The following is a 16,126-nucleotide window of genomic DNA, read 5'->3' on the forward strand; positions in this document are numbered from 1 at the left end:
GGTGATTGAAGAAAGGTTTAGCGGAGATATCAGAGGTAGGTTCTTTACACAGAGTGGTGGGTGTGTGGAATGCACTGCCACCAGTGGTAGTAGAGTCAGATACATTAGGGACATTTAAGTGACCCTTAGATAGGCAAATGGAAGATAGCACAATGGAGGGTATAAAGGTTAGTTTGACTTTAGAGTAGGATAAAAGGCCTGCACAATATTGAGGACCAAAGGACTGTATTGTGCTGTACTGTTCTATGTTTTAAAGTGCCTTCAGAGGCACTGAAAGGACACATTCTCAACCAGTGAATGAAAGAAAGCATTGTGTGCAAACAACCTTGTGTCAACAGCAAATAATTAAAAAGAAAATGAAAGGAAGAGAAATAAAGCAATTTGTTGAATCCTGTGGTTGACTGGTAGTATTGAACTGTGCTTCCCGACCTTTGTTTTTCTTTGTTTACTCTTAATATCCATGCCTTAAATTATTTTGCGTTTTTGTTTATTTGAAAAGGGGGAATTTAAGAGATAGAATTAAGTTTAAATTAGCAATACATCCTTCCTAATTGCCACTGGTTAATTTGATTGTAATAAATAATTATTTTCTTCTCACATTTACGATAAATCTAGGAATACTGGGATTTGATTTCTACAGCACTACCCAGTGCTAAGATGAAACAAACATCATTGCGTTAAGCAAAGTGTCTTTTCTACTATACCTATTTGTGAATTAACATTTATCACAACTCTCAGCGATGACTTACACCAAACATTCATTTATTTCACTTCACATAATTAGCAGCATAAAAAGTCCAACAACCTAATCTCTCACTTGGCACATTTGCCAGGTCTTCAACTAGGACAGCCACACAAACAAACATATTTCATAACATGCAATGGCTAACTTTCATATCTATTACAGAAAATGGTATACAATTGAATGCAACACGAGTCATCTGGAGAGAAAAGGCATACCTTCATGTTCTATTGCCCAAGGGAAAGATGGTGTAAACTGTATGATAGTTCTTTTGGGTTCAGGTAGGAAAATGCTTCCAGATTCATCATCCTATAAAAGTACTGTGGATGATGGTGGTTTGATATAAAAGTAATGCCCTGAGGAAACTCAGCAGATCTGCCAACATCTTTGGAGAGAAAACCCAAGTGAACATTTTGATTCCAATGCAACACTTGGAGGGGGACGTAGAACATTATAGTTTTATGCTGTTGACAAAGGGGGAAAAGGAGCAAGTAAAACAGATGGGGAGGTGCCCAGAGCAAAAATAAATGAAATTTTAGTGGTAGTTAGGAAGGAGGGACAGATTGAGATTAAGTGTTAATGGCGGGTGTGAATAAAAGATGGGTCATCACTACTGAGATCAAACCCACGTAAACAATTCATAGTAGGTGAGTGGGGAAGCAAATGGAAGACAATGTTCAGCTCCAAAGTTGCTGAACTCAATGTCAAGTACTGATGCCTGTAAAGTCCATAAGCAGAAAATTATGTGCCATTCCTCCAGCTTACATTGCGCTTCACTAGAACACCGCAGCAAATCTCAGACAGAAACATTAAAATGACAGTAAGTTGAAAGGGCAAGCAAGCAGAAAAGGCTGACATCATTCTCACAGACAGAGCAGAGGTCTTACACAACACTACCCTTTCTACCCTTGGCTCACTGGAGGACCAGCACATCATTCATCACTTAGAAAATTTATGGCCTTCAGGACTCAAGGTTGAGTTTCGCAGTTTCAGAACACGAGTACTGCCCTCCATTGTGATTACATTCCTTTCCTACCCAGTGTCTGCTTTGCATAGGTTTACTCTCAGCAGAGTTGACCTCTTTTCCACAAAATCATATCTACCTTTAACACCTATTCTGCATCAAAATTCTCTCCTACTGTCACTTACAGTCCTGTTGTCTTTTGATCTGCCACCTGTTCCACTCATTTTTCCTCCCCTTTTATTAACAGTATAAGGAACATAATTTCTCAGCCATTTCAACACTATAACGACCATAATCAATTCAAAGTTTTGTCTCTGGTTCTGCTTCCACAGATACTGCCAAACCTGCTGAATTTCCCACATTTTGTTTTTATTTCAGATCCATCCCCCAGATGATAATTTTCCTCTCCTCTTCTAGTAACTATTCTCTGGAAGTCTCTGCTTGTTCTTCTAGTCACGCTGATTCTAAAAGGAAAGCCTGTAAGGGCACCGTTGTCGACAGTCAGCAAAAGCTTGTTCAGAATGTGCTATACTGTGTCCTTATTAAATACCAAAACTATGGAAAGCAGAAAAATATTTGCTGAAGTAACCAGAAGAAATAATCAGCTCAGTTTGTAGCACTCTTGCCTCTGACTCAAAGTGCTGGGTCTTGTCCCATGCCAGGAATTAAGCACAAAAATCAATGCCACCACTCCAGCGCAGTACTGAGGGAGAATTGTAATATTGAACATAAGAGATTCCAAGAAAAACAGCATAGATATCCCGAAGGGCCCTGCCCAGTATTTATCAATGAATCATTATTACAAAAAAGATTAACAGGCCATTGTCACTGTACTATTACAAGAAGGTGGGTTGGCTGGACAGCAAGTTTACAACTTAAGAGTGATTGCATCAGCGCGGGTTCAATTCCTTCACCAGCTGAAGGACTCTCCTTCGCAACCTCTCCCTTGACCAGATATGCCTCTCTACCTAATGAGAATAGCACTACGGTCCTCTGGGACTACGGCGAATTCATCTAACTTTATGAGGTTGCTGTGTGCAAACTAGCTGCTTTCCAATTTTGCTTGAATTTCCAATATTACAGCTGCAGTTACACTTCAAAATATTTTGTTCATTGTTTTAATGAATCCAGCATTCATGAAAAGTGCTGGTCAGAACATGTAGTTCCAAAATGGTGCAGCAAATTAGTATTGCATGCTGTCTGACATCATGATCTACATAATCTACATGCCTACAGTTGATGCCAAATTGGCATGAGCAGTCTTTTACCAAGGTGGCATCTAATATGCTTAGCATCAAAAGTGTGCGTCCAGCAGATGCTACCACAAGACCCTAATACCACTGTGAACCCAAAATAGTGAGCACAGTCCAACTGCAGCTTACCTCATCCTCTAGATCACATAAGCATTTTCCTTCAAAATATCAGAAAGCCTTGGTTGAAATTGTAATTAATATTCTTAACCAGTATTTAGTGACTTACTGTTTTTGTATAGCTGGAGTATTGCCTGCCACATATCATGAAATACATGTTGCTGCAAAATATACTCCTATCTGTATAGTGTTGAATTCAAATAAAATATGCTTATTTATTTCTGAATAACAAGAATGAAATGACAAAACTTTAATTACCTTATACTTCATCTTAGGACATGAGTGGATGTAGAAGCCCATGTAGTAATAACGGATATTGGGAGCTGTTTTCTGTAGCTGGGTCGTAAAAGCAATTTCCCTAGAACAAACAACATGCAATACTAAAATTAAAATCACTAAAAACAGCATTACAGATATCTTTGGACATATTTCTTTGAGGCTCATCATTTTAAATCTCACCCATCCTCACAGTACAAGAAGAATGGCAAATAACAAGAATGTGCTAATTTAGAAAGGGCACAGCATTCAGAAAATCATGTCCAGCTAACACTTGAAGCCCCTATTCTGTCACCATCTCCTCTCTTCAAATGCCTGATCTGAAATTCAAACAGCCTGTGATTAAAGGCTCTATTTAGCAGTTTCTGGTTAATATTCATGTAAACTATTTTAAATAAAAAGAGAGATCAGTGCCTGCCATCATTACCAGCTGGGCAAAAGACAACAAAAAAAACAAGAATGAGAGCATTTTTCTCCTTTGGTTTCTAACAAGCAAACAAAGTAGTTTCTCAGACTGCAGAGGCAATTCATATGCAAATACACAACCTTCACAAGTAAAAGTACAAAGTTTCTTCTTTTAGCCAAGTCTTTGAATGCAGATTATGTACACAATTATACTGGGGGGCGGGGGGATGGGAAGAATGAAAAACAGTATTAATCAAGAATAATTAAGGTACAGGTAGAAAAAGACAAGGAGAATGCCAATGTCCTAAAACTTAATTTTGAACTGCTGCAATCTGTTTTTGAAGTTCATTCATGACACTATATTTTACGATAAACTAAAGGAAAACAATGCTCTCATAATACTTCAAAGTTGCCACGTCCTAAAAGCATTGAATAAAAGCATTGAGAATTTGAGTTAGAAAGGGTTAGTTCACAAGAGGTTTGGAGGGCCCAGGGAACTTCAGTATTTTCAAAACATTCAAATACATATTATGCTGTAATTCCTCTGGACAATCAGCTATGTAGAGTTTACAGAGCTATGACTTGGTTGATGAATTACACAAAGCTAAGTTTAATACCAAAAATCCTTATTTTTTTTTACACTTTCTATAACAATTACTAGGTGGAAAAGAATTGGAATGGAATCAGTCCTTCCATCAACATAACATTTATGTAAATGTGTTGAGTATTTCTCATAGTTTGGCTACCAGCTATTTCAAAAGGCCACTCTTGAGGAGGAGATCCAACACTAGATGAGCTGTGCCAACCCAGCCACTACAAACCAACGCAGCAAGTGTTTGACAACAAAGAGCTCTGCAAATCAATGAAAGGCCTCCCGTTTTGCACTGAGACCTCAACTGTGTAATAGCAGCTCATAAATGTGCTAGAGAAATTCCATTAGTGTGCCTACTTAATAAATCTCAGTTTCCATGAGAGGACAGTTGAATCCACACTAGCGTCTTTCTTCAAGGCAACTCTACAATACTAAGGCAAAATACTTGAAACATTAACTTTGAAGATCTGGACACAGTGTCGGGATGACTGAAAAGTATCTTCCTGTCTGGTCCTGTTTCATCAACTCTCAAATGATCCAGAGAGGACAGGGAGGAGAAAGAAAGCATGACAAAGACCCTCAAACTTTCCTTGAACAGAGACAGCATTGACATTGCTGATTGGGAGAAGCTTGCTTCCCAATCATTTAAAATGGCAACAATTTGTCCATCAAGCTGTTTGATACTTATGAGTTACAATGTCTAAATGATGGATGCAGAATGGTAGCAGTGAAGGAAAGTAAAGGAAACAAGTCCTACGTTCGAGATTCAACAACTTCATGTCCCTTGTGTCCAAGGATCTAGAAACCTGCAAATCCTGAGATGTCATCCTTTATAGAGGAGCGGTTGATGAGGACAATGTCATTTTTAAAATCTTTAAGAGACCCTATAGCACAGAAACAAATGATTCCGATCAACTGGTCTATGTGTGCATTTAGGCTCCACATGAGATTCCTTCTATTTCCCTTCCTTTAACCTCATCAGCATTATTCAATTCTCTTCCTCATATTTTCATTGAGTTTCACCTTAAATGATGTTGTGAAACTTAAAAGGGTTCAGAAAAGATTCACAGGAATGTTGCCAGGGTTGGCGGATTTGAGCTATAGGGAGAGGCTGAATAGTCTGGGGCTGTTTTCACTGAAGCATTGGAGACTGAGAGTGACCTTTTAGAGGTTTATAAAATCGTGAGGGGCATAGACAGGGTAAATAGACAAAGTCTTTTCCCCGTTGTGGGGGAGTCCAAAACTAGAGGGCATATGTTTAAGGTGAGAGGGGCGAAAATTTAAAAGGGACCTGAGGGGCAACTTTTTCACACAGAGGGTGGTGCATGCATGGAATGAGTTGCCAGAGAGAGTAGTAGAGGCTAATACAACTACAACATTTAAAAGGCATTTGGACGAGTATATGAATAGGAAGGGTTTAGGGGATTTGGGACAAATGGGACTTGGTTAATTTAAGATATTTGGTCAGCATGTATGAGTTGAACTGAAGAGTCTGTTTCCGTGTTGTACATCTCTATGACTCTAACTTCCACATTCTAATCAATATTTGAATAAAACTATTCCTGAATTCCCCACTGGATTTATTTGTCACTACTTTATATTTATGACCCCTAACTTTTTAACTCTCCTAAAGCTGAAGTCTTTTCTCTATATCTACAAACCCTTGACATTTTAAAAGGCCTTTATTGAGTGACCCTTCAGCTATCTCCTTTCTAGAAAAAAGACCATTTTCTTTTTCTCTGTTCCAAGCAAATCTGTTTTTCCCTCTTGTTCAAACTAGTCATGGGTTTAGTATCAGTACCTCTCATACAGTAGTTCTCAAACTGTAATGTGTAAACACTCTGAGGGTTCACAAGACCACATGAAAATACCAGCTGCCTTAACAGCAGTGTGACAGCTGTCTTAACTAGGACAGCAAGTCTAAAAGAATGTTCTCAGAACAGAGCAACAATAAAAGCCTACGTTTTATATACATTGCTAAGTGCTCTTTCTACACGTAACATGCACTCTGGAATATTACAGTATAGTCAGGGGAGTAGTATGACTATTAAATCATATGATAAGCTGTCCTTCAACCGAATAAGTTGTAGAATTAAAATACAAATGGCTGGAAAAGCTCAGCAGATCAGGCAGCATCTGTGGAGAGAAATCAGAGTTAACGTTTAGAGTCGAGTGACCCTTCCTCAGGACTATTTAAGTTTGAGACTTGCTGTACTCAAGCACATTCACCCTAACAAATAAATCATAACCATGACTAATAAAAAACTCAAAATTACATCATGCAATGCATGAAATATTAATGCTGAGAAATAGTTTCTTTTACTGGCAGATATCAAATTCTCAAAATAAAGAAGAAAAAGATGAACATAATAAGTGACAGTGAGTAAATATCTGCCTTCTAAACACAGAAATAAATTAGCTAGAAAATTAACTTGATTCCATAATGACAAGACTGTGATTGTCTCCAGGTTTGGAATTCTAAAGGTCAGGAATACAGAACGAATGGCACCAATAACAATTACTGCAACAGCTTCCAATCCAGTGAAATACTATTGCATATAAAGTATGGTAATAACATTGTTAATTTTCAACTGATACATAGAGTAAAATGTGTATCTGATCAAATTTCCTATCCAAGTAATGTTTAAGGCTGGTGAGCTTATAAACGATCAACTGTTTACTATTACAAAGATTAGACAGTGTTCAGTGAAACAAGGAATTCCTTTTAACCATTGGTTGATTGAGTTCAGGCCGCCTCCTTAAATTCTACGTAAAACATGTGTTAACACAACAAACTTTCTTGAGTTTAGTATCTAATTTAAGTTTTAGTCCTGCAAGGCCATATGGAGAAACTATAAAAATTGAGCAAATTGGCATTGCTCCCCAGTAGTGGTTTATTAATTCAAATCATTTAACGCAAGATAGCCTTTTTTCTTCAGGAAAGATTAGGCAGTGAAAAATTCCCAAGTGAGGAAAGTAGTTTGAATGTAGTTTCTGACAGTAACAATAGCACAAAGTCCACCACAAATAAAATAAATAGTGAAAGCAAGGACGTATATCAAACCTTCAAATAATATCAAATTCCAAATTAATTTTTGCAAACTAAAACATATTGAAGACTTTGAGAAAAACAGATAGCTTCTCGCAGCCTAATGTGCAAAAAGATAAATGCAACTAGAACATTTATAGGCTATTTCAAGAGGATTCTATGTTCTCCACAAAAAGTAATATTTAATCTTAACAAAATATCAAACTCAAATAGTATTTGTAATTTCATAATCTGCATTTGTTTTGGCATGCAGAGATTATGCATTTTACTAAACTGGAACGAACAAGATACTTATTTCATTGTGTTAATTTCAAAATACAAATATTCATTAGTCATACAGCAAAGAAACAGGCCCTTCAGCTCATCATAGCTGTGCTGACCAACAAACACCAAACTTCACTAATCTCACTTACCTACATTTGATCCACAGCCAACTATGTCCCAGCATTTCAAGTCCTTGATCAGAGGCTCTGAAATGTTGCGAGGTGACCTGCTTCAATCAACCTCTCAGGTAGCATGTTCCATATATCCATCATTCTATGGGTGAAAAATCTTTTTCTCTGATTTCCTCTGAGCCATTTACTCCTCACCTTAAACCTAAGCCCTCTGCTCTTAGACACATCAGCCATGGGGAAAGAGTTTTGTAAACCTCAATCAGAACTCCCCTCCCCTGCTCTGTGACAAGAAAAACCAACTCTATCCAGTCTCTCCTCATAACCGAGGCAATTCACCACTGCACCCTCTCCAGTGCTATCACGTCTTTCTGACAGTATGGTGGCCAAAACTGTACACCGTATTCTATCTGTGGCCTGACCAATGTTTTATAAAGTTGTAACAAAACTTCCTTGCTTTTATATTCTAAGCCCTGGCTAATGAGGCAATCGAAGGCTAATAAATAGTGCAAATCGAAAGGCACTACATTTTTAACAATAGAATTCTTGGCAGTATTTTTCAGTTTGGACTTTTCTGCATACTGGAAGAAATCAGTGAACAAAAGAAAGTGTACAGAAACTTATCTAAGTGGAAAAAGGAACAGAAGACGAACTGTTTCTCTACTATATAATAATCAATTGCAAAAATTATATCCAACAAGCATATGCAAAGGAATTGCATTATTTGGACAAACTTGCTAATTAAGGTGCAACATTTTTCTCAGGTTATATTATCTCTATTTATGTTCTCTTCAAGTTCATTTTGTCCATAAGATCTATCCCTGATCTTGACATTACTCCCATTAGATTACGAGTTAACTGACTTCACTTCCTGGCTGCCATGCTACTTACATTATAATATGGTTATTTAGTCTCCTTTCCTTTCAAATCTGTTGTCCTATTCCTTAAAAAAAAATCATTGACCTCTTCTTGTGACCCCTTCTTCATCTTTGCAAATATCCAATAGATCTTCAACATTAATTTCTATTCCAAACTCCATGAATACTTTAATCACCTCCCAAATCTGCACCCATCTTTCTGCCAGTTTCTTTTTCAAATCTTTTACATAAGATTCCAAAACACCTTCATCAAAATGGCAAACAGCATTCTATGTGACTATGATTATGTTGCATTATAAACTCTTTCTCAATCTACATTCCTTGATAGGTTAAGTAAGTGGGCAAAAAGTTGGCAGATGGAGTATAATGTATGAAAAAGTGAAGTTGTTCATTGTGGAAGGGAAAACCAAAAACAGAATATTATTTTAATGGATAAAAACTGCAGAAATCTGAAACTCAAAAGGACTATTGGTTAGGCTACTGTTGGAATATTTCGTGCAATTCTGGTCTCCTTCCAATTGGAAAGATGTTGTGAAACTTGAAAGGGTTCAGAAAAGAGTAACAAGGATGTTGCCAGGGTTGGTGGATCTGAGCTACAGGGAGAGGCTGAACAGGCTGGGGCTGTTTTCCCTGAGCATCAGAGGCTGAGGGGTGACCTTATAGAGGTTTACAAAATTATGAGGGGCATGGATAGGATAAATAGGCAAAGTCTTTTCCCTGGGGTTGGGGAGTCCAGAACTAGAGGGTCTAGATTTCGGGTGAGAGGGGAAAGATATAAAAGAGACCTAAGGGGCAACTTTTTCATGCAGAGGGTGGTACGTGTATGGAATGAGCTGCCAGAGGAAGTGGTGGAGGCTGGTACAATTGCAACATTTAAGAGGCATTTGGATAGGTATATGAATAGGAAGGGTCTGGAGGGATATGGGCTGGGTGCTGGCAGGTGGAACTAGATTGGGTTGGGATATCTGGTCGGCATGGACGGGTTGGACCGAAGGATCTGTTTCCATGCTGTACATCTCTATGACTGGGGTACTGTACAATGCAAAAAGCCAGCACACGCACACAGGTGCAGCAGGTAATCAGGAAGGCTAATGGAATATTGGCCCTTATTGCCAGGAAGTTAGCTTATAAGAGGAGGGAAGTCTTACTGCAACTGAGCTGGTGAGACCAAGTCTGGAGTACGACGAGCAGTTTTGGTTCCCTTATTTAAGGAAGCATATCATTTCGTTGGAAGCAGTTCAGAGAATGTTCACTAGGATCACCAGTCTAGAGGGATTGTCTTAAGAGCTAAGGCGAAACAGGTTGGGACTCTACTCACTGGAGTTGAGAAGATTGAGAGGTAATCTCATTGAAACATATAGGATTCTGAAAGGGCTTGACAGGTCAAATGCTGAGATGATGTTTTCTCTCAAGGGAGAGTTGAGGACCAGACGGCATAGTCTCAAAATAAAGAGGCCCTGATTCAAGACAGAGATTAAAAGGAATTTTTTTTCTCAGATGGTGGAGTGTCTATGCCAATCCTTGCCATAGAGAGATGTGAGTATAGTTAAAGCTGAGATAGACAGATCTTTGATCAGTCGGGGAATCAAGGGTTACAGGGAAAAGGGAGGAAAGTGATGTGAGAATGTCAGATCAAGCATGACCCTATTGAATAGGGGACAGGCTCGAGGGGCCAAACAGCTTGTTATGGTCTTACATGCAATTTTTGACAAAGTTGATCAGGTCACCCTTCTGTATTACCCATCTAAATAGGACTGCAGTTGACTGAGGCCAGTCATAGTCTGAGAATCGACTGCAAGTTTTTCTTCTCATTGCTTTACCCTAAGACTTGATCCTCTGCTTTCTGTATTTTGCATCTACGTGCTGGCTCTTAATAAAATAAATATGTATCATCATGTTCCATTGTATGGTGATAATAGCTAGCTGAAACTCACTACAAACTTGTTTTGACCGTTCAGCTGTGTTTAGTTGGTAGCATTGAGTTAGAAAGTTGGGGTTCAAGTCCTACCTCTGGATATTGCTCATCTTCAACTCAGTATAAACACTGCTGAAACTTCAACTTACATTTTTGTTTCCTCCAAACTTACTATTTAATGCTCCCTTGGCCAGTTTCCATAAACTAGAGCTCTTCCAATGCTTTGTTACTTGCATTCTAACTGCAACCAATGGATGATTATTAACGGACATTGGTTCCTGACCCAACAACACCTTTGATTTTTATTCTTCTTTAGAGAGATTTGAACACAAGAAAGTTTTGCTTCTCCCTATTTGAGTAAACTACTCAATCTTATAACAGATAGAAAAAAGGATGATATCAGGATTATGGATACATAAAGTCCAAGATGGTAAAATGTCAGTATATACAGGTATTTGATTAGAGTTGAAAAGCTGCAGAGTTCTCTTTTATAGGGAAAAGTGAAAAGACACCAGTGAAAATGGAGATAGCAGGCAAAAGTGAAACTGGTTGACCTAGGCATAATTGGATGATAGCTATTAAAGGAGGAGTGATTTCAGACAATCTACAGTGAATGTAAAACGACAGTGCAAATTATGTGACACATATGACAACAGATCTCCCGATAGAACAGCTACAGGCAGGAATAGCGAATTTCTCTCAACTGTCTAGCTCTCATGCTATTTGAATGTCTTTCTTCTAGTTTCTAGTAATAGTGAAAGTAGTCTGTGTCGATCAGCAAATTCCTGTATCATTCTAAACTGCTGGATTAAAATCACCTCTCAACCTCTGATTGTAAGGGACTAAACCTAAATTTTTCTAACCTGTGCTCATAATTTAAACTCCTAGCTTTACTTCACCGGAACCTTAATCTCTATCTCAATATTTAATCTGCAAACTTGGATTTACATTTTTCTATCTGTGATGAAAAGTGATGGTCCCAGTACAGATCTCCAAGGAACACAACTTGTCACATTTTGCAAATCAGAAAACAAATCCTTTATTCCTGCAAGATATGGACAACATCCAATAGCCACATCCATGATATAAGTGGTCACCATAAAAAAAAATTCTTCTAGATTGGTCAGACTTGACTTAGCCTTCACAAATTCACAAAGACTCTGTTTGGTCAGTTGATTCTCAACCAAGTGCAGAGACACGGTCTCTGATGATAGGTCCCAGTACATTTACACAAATGATATTAAATAGACTTATTATCTGTTTCATCCATTTTAAATAATAGTGTAGCATTTGCAATTTCCCGACTGAACAGTATACTTTCCAAACCTAGAAAACTTTGAAACATCATGAACTAGATTATCATATCAGCAAATGGGTGTGCACAATATTAGGGACACCATAATGTATTCTTGTTCATCTTAAATGTAAAACAATTGGTAAATTAACCAAAAACACAAATTACCATCATTTTACCTCTAAACAAATACACTAATTTCTCCAGTCCAGAAATCTCAGACTCAGACATTTACAGCACAGGAGGCCATTTAGTCTGCCATGTCAGCACCAGTCTTCAAAGATCTGTCTGCATTAATCCCAATCCTGCAGTCCTTTGGCACATCACCTGTGGCTAGTGGATTTGAAAATTACTGCCAGGGGTCTTAATATATATTTTTCCCTTGACTCCCCCAATATCCCTGCCTGGCATACATCTCTTCCTGGCCTGTCGTGTTATTCACTTTTAAGGCTGTTAACCCTGCTCGTATCTTCTCTGTGTAAATTTCTTCTAATATTTCAAAAAATATTGTCTTTACCTGCAATGACTTTTTCCATTGTGAAGACGATGCAAGCATTCATTGAGGACTGTGCCCAAGTCATTCAGGTTCACACACAGTTTATTTCTATGATCCCTAATGGGCTCTAACTCTACCCTGACTATCATCTTACTCTATATATCTAAAATCCTTTTGGACTGTCTTTTATTTTACCCACAAATACTTTCTCATGCAATCTCTTTGTTTTCCTAATTTCAAATTTTAAGCCCCCTCTCCACTAAACTGTAGAGATTCTGCCACATTGAGCACTCTAAATCTGCAATAAGCTTCACTTTTTAAAATTCAAACCTTTATATCCCTTGACAACCATGGTTCACCAGTCTTGGACCAAGACCTTTGCCTTAACGGGAATTTATTTCCCCTGTACTCTCGATTTTTCCTCCTCTAAGGCCTCCCACTGATCTGATCCTGTTTTATCTGCAAGTAGCTACCCCTGTTGTCTTAAGCCACATTATATCTTATCTTAGTAAAATAAGTCTTTCACCAGTTTAGAACTTTTATTCACGGCCCATTCTTAACTTTTTCCACAACCGAGTTACGATCACAATCTCCAAATTGTTCCCTTACTGATATACCTTCTGCCCGCCTGGACTAATTTCCAAATATTAAGTTCAGAACAGCCCCCCTCTCTTGTTGGGCTAAAAACTGGCCAAAAAAAGCTTCACAATTCCAATTTAAGATTTTTTTCCATCCTTACCTTGCACACTACAACTATTCCACTTAACATCAACGTAGTGAAAAGTCACCTATCAACTGCAAACATCAGGTGTCTGAACCCTTTCGTTTGAGCAGATCGAAGCATTTCTTTAACACCAGGGAATTATTTTAGTGCAACACTTTAGCAGCAGAAACCTGGATGATAAAGTATTTGGATAAGCAAAACAATTTATTTTTACACCGTTATAATGTTTTACATTAGAAGTAAATATTTAAATTTACAATCTCTTCGATTTCATGCATCGCAGTTAGGCATTCTAACATCATGCTATAATGAACAGAATTAGCTTGGTCTCGAGCATTCTGGACTGGAGATGTTACAGTATATTTGACCTGAGGAAGTCATACAAACTAATAAGATTAAGTGTACAAATGAAATGATATGAAAAAGCAAAATAAAAGCTCACTATACCTGAGTGCAGAATACACACCCAATGACAAGAATGCATAACCAGGATCGTAATAAAGGTACACAGAGGAGATGCAATGAGGAAGAATGTCAATTACTCCGACTGCAATAATCTTTCCATCTAACCAGTATTGCTGGTGAAATGATCCATAACCTGAAGGAGGCCCATCGGTTGGATTCTCTGCCTAAAAAAGGAAGAATAAATCATACTATAAGGCATCCCAGCAATTTGACCAAGTCAATGATAGAGAAATTAAACAGACTGAAGTTGAAAGTCTGATATCTTTTTAATTATATTTTTGTAATATCTCTAAGCTTAAAATTAAATTTTATGCGATCATGAATTGCAATTACATTACCAAGTATGCACCACTGTTATGATACACTGGAGTAGAGAGATGAAAATCAAGCCCTGCTGTCCCAGAAGCACCACAAAAGTTAAAGATTTTATCAAAGTACTCAAAATACCCCAATTCACTTGACATTTTAAACCAAAGTTGACAGAAAACACAGACCAGGTTTTTGTACAAGAATCACTATTTATTACAAATAAATGAATTTTAGCTACAGGTACACTATTATGAACAGTCAGTATAAAACTCTACTAGTTAATGCTCTTATTCCTGTAATAAAACTCCCCTTTTACACACACATACAAACCGACACAGGAGGTGAGACAAAAAACACTAAAGAACTGTGGATGTTGGAAATCACTAGGAAATCTCAGCAGGTGTGGCAACATTTGTGGAAAGAAGTCAGAATTAACATTTTGGGTCCAGTAACCCTTTAGAACAGAAACAGCATTGGTGTTATGGGTGGAGGGATGAACTGGGAAGGGCAGTTCAATGGCCCCAGTTCATAGGGTTTGCTGAGCTGCTGCATTTGGCTGGTCAGGACTTGCTTTTGTTGATCATTCTCTCTTCTCCATGTATTTACCAATTCCTTTGAGGAGAGACAGGCACAGCCCAACTAGTTCACGAATTATATCCTATATCCTACTGTCCATACCAAAAAGCTGTTCAGCTACCTTAGTGCAAATCACAACTGTGGACAGACAGAAGGCCTTTGTCATTGGTAACTGGTCAACACTCTCTAGACTAGCTGCTTGTTGTTGGCCAAATCTCCCTTTCACACACGTGTAGTTCCAAATCGTCTGCAGTAAACCTACCCCACTAGAGAACAAACAACAGTCTAAACTGCACTTACAATATGTGTTGTTAACTTCCTTTCACAAAGTGCAGCATGAAAAGAAGTCCTTCCCATTTCAGTCCACAAAAGCAGAAAACTAAAAAAGGTACATTGTTTACACAACTACTTATTATATTTAAAATTAGCATCATTGAGAAACAAGCACATGGAATTTCAAAAAGAAGAAGCACATAAGAACTAAGAGCAGTAGTCAATTCAGCCCCTTGAACTTGCTCTGCCATTTAATATGATCATAGCTGATCTCATCTCAGTCTCAACTCAACTTTCCTGCCCGCTGTCCATAACATTTCAACCCCTTACTAATTAAATGTGTGTCTATCTCCTCCTTAAATTTACTCAATATCCCAAAATTCACTGCATGCGAGGATAGTGAATTCCACAGATTCACAGCCCTTTGAAAGAAGTAATTTCTGGAATAGTGTGTGCAATTTTTTGGCCTCAATTTTGAAGGAAGAACACCTTTGCAATGGAAACACTGTAGTGAAGGATCATTTGATAAGAAAACCCTCTTACATATCACCAATGAGGAGAGGCTGCGCAAACTATATAAGCTAGAGTTAAGAAGAATGACAAGTGATCTCATTGAACCATCCAAAAGTCTATGGATTTACATGATTGATGGTGGTTGGAGAAGCTCGAAAAAGGAGCACAGTTTCAAGATAATAAGTTGATCATTTAGGACTGAGATGAAGAGCAAGTTGTGAATTCTTGGAATTCTCTACCCACAGGACTGTGGAATGCAACATCATTGAATATAATTTAGGCTGAGGTGACAGGTGTTCAGTCACTCAGGGAATTGAGGGGTATGGGGAATGGACAGGCAAGTTTAAGGAGTTGAAGTCCACGTTCATCACCATGCTGAATGGCACACTATTTCTTGTGTTCTTATTTTGTCTAGATATTTCTTGTTTCTGTACTTGCTCAATTACAATTCCCTGTGTGTTACATCTCTACATCATTCAATTTCTTATGCTTTACAGCCGAATAAAACTCTTCCTTTTATCTTCATTGTTTAAAATCTGTTATATCTCTAACTTTTCCCAATTCTGATGCAAGTTCATTGACCTGAAATACTAACTCATTTTCTCACCATGGATGCTACCTGACTCACTGAGTAATTCAGGTATTTTCTGCATTTATTCCAGATTTTCCAAGCAGTTTTGTTCAAAATCATATACTGCCTAATTTTTCAATTGTCTTGGTGAATCCTGATTAATTTTACAGGAACCTGTAGAAGGCCATAAAGCTACACAAATTGATAACGTGCTTTTCATGTGCAAAATCCCAGTCATAGGAAGTTATCCAAGGTTGACAAAGTTTCAGTCAGCAAAAATCATGTCTTTAATGCACAAACAACTCTTGCAATGGCTAGATTG

The 16,126-nt window shown here is 37.9% G+C and overlaps 1 protein-coding gene across 11 annotated transcripts in view; it reads right to left on the minus strand.

Moving 5' to 3' along the window:
- Positions 1-16,126, minus strand: part of LOC140463477 (arginyl-tRNA--protein transferase 1) — a 219,889-nt gene that overhangs the window by 82,670 nt on the left and 121,093 nt on the right. For all 11 annotated transcript variants that reach the window (XM_072557481.1, XM_072557479.1, XM_072557487.1 and 8 more), the window contains 2 exons: positions 13,545-13,726; positions 3,335-3,434 (listed from right to left, as the gene is read on the minus strand). In XM_072557481.1, coding sequence (XP_072413582.1) covers positions 3,335-3,434; positions 13,545-13,726 — 282 coding nt within the window. The remainder of the gene's footprint in view (positions 1-3,334; positions 3,435-13,544; positions 13,727-16,126) is intronic.

This window comes from Chiloscyllium punctatum, chromosome 38, assembly GCF_047496795.1.
Source record: "Chiloscyllium punctatum isolate Juve2018m chromosome 38, sChiPun1.3, whole genome shotgun sequence".
In the NCBI taxonomy this organism is placed as follows: Eukaryota; Metazoa; Chordata; class Chondrichthyes; order Orectolobiformes; family Hemiscylliidae; genus Chiloscyllium; species Chiloscyllium punctatum.